Source organism: Chrysochloris asiatica, unplaced genomic scaffold, assembly GCF_000296735.1.
Source record: "Chrysochloris asiatica unplaced genomic scaffold, ChrAsi1.0 scaffold00313, whole genome shotgun sequence".
Taxonomy (NCBI): domain Eukaryota; kingdom Metazoa; phylum Chordata; class Mammalia; order Afrosoricida; family Chrysochloridae; genus Chrysochloris; species Chrysochloris asiatica.
The window spans coordinates 3112004-3120434 of NW_006408831.1; the positions used below are offsets into that span (position 1 = coordinate 3112004).

Genomic DNA, 8431 nt, shown 5'->3' on the forward strand with positions numbered 1-8431 from the left:
GGTCTGAACCACCAACCTTAAGGTTAACAGCCCAGTGCTTATCCTACAGCGCCACTCCAATATGACTCAGCAATTCCACTCTTAGGTCTACACCCAAAGGATGTTGATACTAGTGTTCACTGCAGCACCACCCACAATAGCCAAGAGGTAAAAGCAAACCAAATGCCCATCAACAGATGAGTCAATCAATAAAATGTGGTCTGTAGCTACAACAGAATCCTACTCAGACAGGAGAAATGAAATCGTGATACATGCCGTAGTATGGAGGAAGCATGAAGACATTATTCTGAGGACAATAAATCAGTAACAAAAGGACAAATATTGTCTCACTTCATTTGTATAAGGAGTCCTGGTGTGGTACTGTAAGATAAGCATTGGACCACAAAGTCTGTTTGAGCTGCAAGGTAGGCGGTTCAAACCCACCCGCTCCTTGGAAACACTATTTGTTATTGTTGTTAAGTGCTGTCAAGTCGGTTCTGGTTCCTACACATAGAGAGCCTTTATAGGTTTTCTGAGGAGCAGCTGGCGAACTTGAACCGCTGACCTTGCAGTTCAAACCGACTTTGCAGTCCAGTGCATTAATCTACAGCACCACACCAGGACTCCATACAGGAAACCCTATACAGGGTCACTGTTGGTCAGAACTGGCGCGTTGGCACTTCAGAATAACAATAACAACATTAATATAAAATGGTAAGAAAAGGCAAATGAATATAAAGACCACAGGTGGAAAGGAATAGGGAAGGTGGATTAAGGGTGATGGAAAAGGGCACTGATGAATGCAGGGTTGCAAGCTAATGACTGTGTGGCTGTCAAGAAGTTATATACCTATGAAAAAATGGAATTGGCAAAAGTCGTATGATAGCTCTCTCTTCCGGTCCCTGGTACACCGGGAGCTGTGGGCGTCGGTGTAAACATGGCCAAGTCCAAAAACCACACCACGCACAATCAATCCCAAAAACGGCACAGAAATGGTATCAAGAAACCCTGATCACAATGATATGAGTCTCTCAAGGGGGTAGACTCCAAGTTTCTGAGGAACATGCGCTTTGCCAAGAAGCACAACAAGAAGGGCCTGATGATGATGCAGGCCAACAATGCCAAGGCCATGGATGCACGTGCCGAGGCTGTCAGGGCTCTTGTAAAGCCCAAGGCGGTCAAGCCTAAGATCCCAAGCTTGTGGTGTCAACCACAAGTTCAGTCAACTGGCCTACACTGAATCTCATTCCAAGCAGGGGAAGCATGCTCAGGCATGCATTGCCAAGGGTCTGAGGCTCTGTGGGCCAAAGTCCAAGGCCAGTGCTCAGAGTAAGGCTGAAGCTTCAACCAAGGCCTCAACTCCAGCTCCAGTCAAGGCCTCAACTCCAGCCCGAGCCAAGGCCCCAAGTCAGGTTCCCAAAGATGCCAAAGCCCCCACAAAGATGGAATAGAGTTCTCCGTCTGAGGACAGAGGGACTGGCATGACCCTGTGGGCTACCATCTGCATGGAGCTGGTGTCCTCCTGTGCTATTTGTACAAACAAACCTGAGGCAGGGGGGAAAAAGTCATAAGGAGCTCTGGTAGCGTAGTTGTTACGAATCGGGCTGTGAACCTCAACGTCAGCACTTCAAAACTACCAGCTGTTCCTCAGGAGAAAAATGAGGCTTTCTGATCCCGTAAAGATTTACAGCCTCGGAAACCCTGTGCAGGGTCACTATGAGTCGGAACTGACTCCACAGTACTTAATAACAACAATGATAGATGTATCAACAACAATGACCAAAAAAAAAAAAAAATTACTTGCTGAGGTTACTTGGGTATAACTAAACACCTCATGGGATTTGGTTCTCTAGTTTGAAGGTATAGGGTCCTGGTTTCATGGGACATCCCAGTTAACTGGACTAACAAAGTATTTAATGTTTACATGCTCCTACTTCATTGCATAGTGTCTGGGGGCTTAAAAGATGGCAAGCTGAACATCCAAGGCACAACATCGGTCTCTACCTCGAACAACATAGGAAGAAGGAGAGTCAGGAATAAGAGGAGAATATGGAATGTGTGACTCTGATACCTTGAATTTACTGGATATGGCTTTTCTATCCAATGCCTTCTTAATCTCCACCAAGTGATTGGGTGGGACTATGCAAATAAGTATATAGGACTATAAGGCTGGGATTGGTTAGCTTTGTCTTCCAGCTAGGTTTAGAAAGAACCAGATCAGAAGCGGAGAAAGAAGATCCCAGTATCATCAAAAAGGCAGACAATGTGTGGAGTGTGAGAGTCCACCTAGAAAAGCAGCAACAGCAGAGGTGGCAACATGGAAAAACAAAACCGTTGCAGGCTCTAGGCCCATGGACTGGGGTAGAGGCCAGGAAATCACATAGCTGAGCAGCTGAAGACAAGAGCGAGGCATGTCTGCAGTACGGCAGAGAAGAGGCATTCCTACTCGAGAACTGATGCATCCCGACTTGTTTTTTTGATCCTGTTCACTTTCCTGGTAAGTGCCATAATCATGAGTATTGTTCTGAGTTCTGTGTGGCCATTGCAATGGATTATTGAACCCAGATGTGAAGCAGAGTGCTGTGGGAGGGACGGTTGGTGTCCAAATAGCATAAAGAAGGTTGTAGTGTGGAAGCATGTCCAACTTCTACTCCACAGGAATCAGCCTTGAGCTGATTCTGAATCTGATTCTCTGTCCCTCTTATGAAGCCAGGCGAAATCAGGCCCCAGATGGTAGTTGCTGTAGCTAATTGCCTCTGTGAACAACTGCCTCTTTTGCCGTAAGACGTGAAAAACTAGATGATGCCCAGCTACCATTATTGAACATTTTGATCAAAGATTCCACAGAAGAATTCTGATCAAAAGGGGGAAATGCAGGACAGAATTTCAAATTCTCATTAACTCTAGACTTTCTTGAGCTATGGAAGATCGATGACCCTCTTCCCACTTTTGCCTGAGATCATCTTTAAACCATAATCCAAAAATAACCCCTTGAGTCTTAAAACTAAACAATAGCTTAGCTAGTTAAAAAGGTCACCTTGAGTATTATACTTTTTAAAGAACTGGGATAATGCACCAGACTGCAAGGTCAGTTTGAACCAAAAGGTTGGTGGTTCAAATTCACCAGCCACTCCTTGGAAACCCTATGCAGGCTTGCTATGAGTCGGAACCAACTCCATGGTCCTTAACAACAGTAATGTAGGTATTTCTGTAACATCTACTTAACAACAGCAACTCAAAAGATAGATGGAACCTTAAGGGACAATGAGCTCATGTTAATGAGGGAGCAATTAACTCAGAAAAGGAGAGCGAGAATGGCTACACAACTCAAAAATCATAATCAATATCATCAAGTTGTACATGTAGAATCCGTTTCATTGGTTTATGTTTTACTGGATATGTTCTCAACAACAAAATACATAGAATTTTTAAAGGAAAGTAAAAGGGAAGAGGGAAACTGTATCAGATGACTCTCAATTGCATAAGAACTAAGGCAGACTGTGAGGTCCTGGATCTCAAGTTTGATGTCTCAAAAGAGATGAGACTGTCAGGAACCTCAGGAAGAGATGATTTTTCACATGAGGAGGACTGTAAAATAATTACAGCAAGAGGGCAGGCTGTGGTGTATTAAAAATAGTCACAAAGTTTCTACAAGCCCTCACCATCAAGAAAACCAAATCCAGTTTCCACTGAGGTGATTCCAACTCCTGGCAACCACCATGAGTGTCAGAGTGGAACTGGGCTCCACTGCACTTTCAATGAGGGATTCTTCTAGTAAGTCATCAGGCCTTTCCTCAGAGGTGCCCCTAGGTGGACCTGAATATCCAACTTTTCATTAACGGTCTGCATCATCTAAAACTCTTCCAATTTAGAATTGGAGTCTAACCCTTTCGACCCCTTTTTCAATCTGAACTGGCCTTTGACCAACAGAATGTAGCAGCAGTGACAAAGGACTCTAGAAGCCTTATGGCTTTGACTCTTGCCCTCTTGCCACTGCCACCACTATGGGGAAAGTCTGGACTATTCCCAGGGGACACCATTCATCTGTCAGTCTGTTGTCGTGAGGCGGCTAGGATTTTGCTGTGATGCCAGAGGGTTTTTTTAAATACCAGCGGGGTCACCAGTGATGGACAGATTTCAGTGGAATGTTCAGACTAAGGCAGACTACTTAAAAAGGTCTGGCGATCTACCTCTGAAATTTCGTCACTGAAAACTTTATGGCTCACTAAAGCTAAAGAACACTGTCCAGCTGGCTTGTTTTGGACATGTCATCAGGAGTATCAACTGATAGAGGAGGACATTATATTTGATGACATAGAGAAGCCAACAAGGGCATGGAATACCACTGGCACAACAATGGATATGCCAGCAAACTAATTAGATATTATTGTTGTTGTTGTTATGTGCCGTGGAGTCGGTTCCGACTAATAGCGACCCTGTACAGGGTTTCCGAGGCTGTAAATCTTTACGGGAGCAGAAAGCCTCATCTTTCTCCTGCGGAACAGCTGGTAGTTTCGAACTGCTGACCATGAGGTTCACAGCCCGATTTGTAACCACTACGCTACCAGAGCTCCTTTAGATATTAATAAGCACAAGAATATTAGAAAGCATGAGATTTTCATACTACTTACGAAATTTTTCTCTCCTATGAACAAACTGTATTCCTTCTGGCACTTAATCACTCATTCTTATACTGACTTGTAAGAGCCTGAATCATTGACCTTTGCTGCTTTTTGAACTTCTTGTCTTTCACTTTCCAAGTAGTTTGTTCATGTTAGACTAAATCTTTAAGGACAGAGATGTATCTTCAGTATCTGTTGAATGAATGAATGAACAGAACAAGGATATGCAATAATAGCTCAATAGATGTATATTGTCTATGTTGTTGTTGTTAAGTGCTGTAGAGTCGATTCCAACCCATAGCGACCCTGTATAGGGTTTCTGAGGAGTGACTGGTAGGTTTGAACAGCTGACCTTGTGGTTAGCTGTCGATATTTATCCTACAGCGTCATTAGTAAACATGTTGTTGTTGTTAAGTGCTATCGAGTCAGTTCTAACCCAAAGCGGCCCTCTATAGTGTTTCCAAGCAGTGGCTGGTGAGACTGAACCACCGACCTTACAGTCCAAACTGACTTTGCACCCAGCACATTAATCCACAGCACCACACCAGGACTTCACAAGTCACAGAGAATATATTTTCTATGAAAACTGTACTTAGAAATTATTTTCATAACATGGTTCAAATGAAGACGCTTGCAAAAGTATTCCTTACATAAAAGTAAAGGAAAAGAGATGGTAAGGATCAAAAGGAACATGGAAACCAAGTAGGAATTAAAGAAGAAATTAGGACGTTACCTTATGTATTTTGATAAGAACTTTATTTTTTATCATTTCAAATATTTAAATACTGAAAAGAGAGATGATTATTAGCTAAGACAAATATTAGTCTAGAAACTTTCAGACTTAAGTAGAAAGGATCAGAAATTAATAGTACATGAACATAGAAAGACACCAAAAGTAGCACGAGGAAGAGGCATATACATACATATATTGTTGTTGTTAAGTGCCATTGAGACAGTTCTGATTCATAGCAATACTATATAAGGTTTCTAAGAAGCAGCTGGTGAGCGTGAACCACCGACCCTGCAGTTCAAACCAACCTTGCAGTCCAGCACATTAACCCACAGCACCACACCAGGACTCCGATTACTCCTATATACATATATACATATGTTGTCTTTGTTAAGTGCTGTCAAGTCAATTCTGACTCACAGAGACCCTGTATAGGGTTTCCGAGGAGCAGCTGGTGAGTTTGAACTGCCGACCGCGTGGTTCAAACCAACTTTGCAATACAGTGCTTTTATCCCACAGTGCCATACCAGGACTTCTAGATATATAGACACATAAAATAAAAGCTTTACTTTGAGAATAGAAAGGGCAACTGGCCATAAATGGAAGAGCTGTGACAATCACCAAAACACTTGAACAATCAAGTCTTTTTAAGAACTAAAGTCTTCATCCCCTGAAGAACTGTTTGAACTTGAAAAATCATTGTCCTCTGATGCTTCCACTTACAAAGAACAGAAAAGGTATAGCACTTTATGCCACATGGGATGAGTATGTAAAACTACTTGGGGTTTAGAATTACTACAGCAACTACGTAATTCCGTGATGTTGTTTATTCAGCAACTGACAGTTTGACTGTTTATTTTCTATTTGGTCATTCTATTTCAAGGCTCATTTCATGTAGCCAGTTCATTTGCCATGGCAAGACATTGTCTTCTTAGCCCAGACTAAGCCTTTTTGTGACGTCTTCATTCATAAGGTTGTCACTGAATTATGTAGATTAGGAAAAGCTAGCAGGTTCCTAATTTTATACTTTCAAAATATCTTAAAATAACACCATTTGGCAATTTATGAAATGTTTCCTTAAAATGTTTCCTTACAATACTGAAACAGAACTTGTGAGGTTAAAATACTCTCAAAGTGCATCATCTCTAAAATCCAGAAAGTTCCAGGCCAGCTGTACAGAAATGTTTTTAAGCGACATTACAGGTAATGAAATGGTTACGAAGTCGATTCTACATTTCTACTTACGTGGTCTGTGGTCACCAGGATCATTTCATTAAAATAATCTTCCCGGAAATTACCAAGCTAATTTCAAAACAGAGTTTTTTTCCTCTTCCAGGATTCTGAATAAGAGCTAAAGCAGGTGTAAAACTTAGATATGCGAACTCAACCAACCGGAAGTAACACTGTGTGACCACAAATTAAAGTTACTATTGCTTATATGCAGGAGAGATTAAGAAACCACCAACTTCAACCAACAGTTGGAAACAAATTACACGTGCTAAGCAACAACGCAGATTAGGAAACCGGTAGTACTTTTAGAGAGATATTTATTTGATGTTGCATGCAGACAATCAACATTTCAGTCGCCTTCTTGGGCCAGTATCTATGCCAAGCTCTTTCGAAACTGGGTTTGATAAAGTCGACTCCAAGAAGGAAAGCAGCTCATATGGCAAAATGGTATCCTCATACAGCCAGGAAAACCGGTGACGCACTAGGAGCTTGGAAAATATCCCTTCGTTTACCTTGCTAGTAGCAGAGAGGTAGGAAAATGTCGTCCACGTGCACTATTGTTTTCCAGATACGTTTATTTCTTTTTAACTTAGTATGCTTTGAAACCAGTACCCTTAATCTCAGGCCAACGGGGGGGATGGCAGCGCCACTGGTGGTATCTGGGCGCAACACAAGTTTAATAAATAAAAACACAATATTTTTCTTTCTTTCTTTCTTTCTTTTGCAGCGTACTGAATGCCCTCACTTCTCTCCTCCTCCACACCTCTGCCATCACCCCACGCAGCCGCCGCCGCCTCGGGTCCCCATGACAACCCCACCCTAGCCGGGCACCCACCCCCGCCGATGCCCGGCCCCGCCCGGCCTGCCTGCCACACTTGCCGGGCAGGTGACGGCTCCCAGGGGTGGCTGCAGCCGGCCAGGACCCCTCCTAGCCGGGCACGAACCTCCCGGCCTGGCAGGTGGGGAGGGGCGGAGGAGGTGCCATCTCGACCCCCCAGAGCAGTGATGCGGTGGCCGGGCGCCACCTGGCCCTGGGATGCGGCGGCCCCCAGCCCCTCTCGGGACGGCTGAGAGGGGCGGAAGGGCGGGCGCAGTGGCCGCGACCGAACTTGTCTGTTTTCACCAACAAGGACGCGTCGCGGCGTAGGGGGATGCGCGCTCACCTTGAAGGGGTTGTTGAGATCCGGGTCCGCAAAAGGGTTACTGTCGAAATCCGACATCTCGGCGGCGCTCGGCGTCTCCCACCAGACCCAGGCGCAGACCGAGAGACGAGGCGAGGCCGCCGCCCCCTTGCGCACTCACGTCGCCGCCGCGGCCGCCGAACAGATCCGGGTGCAGCTTGCGAGGCCACCCAGCCGGCCGCGCCACTGAGCATGCCCGGTGCGGCGGGCTCCCAGCTGGCACCGCCGCTCCTGTTCGCCGTCCCGTTTTTCCCGACTGGAATCCAGCACTCCGGAATTTGGCTTAGACCGAGTGGGATCAGGGACGGAGGGAGCCGGGCGGGAGAGCCGGGTGAGCGCTCCTACACCGCGAGCACCTGACTGTGGCTTCGATTGTCTTGATGGAGACTTAAAATTGGCCCCTCGAAACAGAGCGTGATTTAGGGAGGAGCTGGTGTTTGCGGAAACCACGTACACATTTGGCCCAGGTGGGAGGGCCGCCGGGACGCAGGGTGCACACCTGGGGTGGGGTCTCTGGGCACGGAGCTGTGGAGGCGAGGAGAAACCTCCGCACCTGTCTCCAGTGAGAAAGGCCGGTGGGACCCGGCCCTCGCTAATGAATTTTGCACAACCCTGACCCCAGCTGGGAATCCCAGCCTCCTGTCTTCCTGCACCTCCGACTCCAGGTTGCTACTAAATTATGGAGACGT

At 45.5% G+C, this 8431-nt stretch overlaps 1 protein-coding gene across 3 annotated transcripts in view; it reads right to left on the reverse strand.

The window, feature by feature from the left end:
- LOC102819854 (secretory carrier-associated membrane protein 1-like) overlaps positions 1-7869 on the reverse strand; it is a 142206-nt gene extending 134337 nt beyond the window's left edge. The window contains exon 1 of one of the 3 annotated variants that reach the window (XM_006875194.1): positions 7725-7869. In XM_006875194.1, the coding sequence (XP_006875256.1) occupies positions 7725-7781 (57 nt within the window). In that variant the 5' untranslated portion in view covers positions 7782-7869. The remainder of the gene's footprint in view (positions 1-7724) is intronic. The other 2 variants (XM_006875195.1, XM_006875193.1) reach the window with 2 other exon arrangements.
- Positions 7870-8431: the final 562 nt, after the last annotated feature.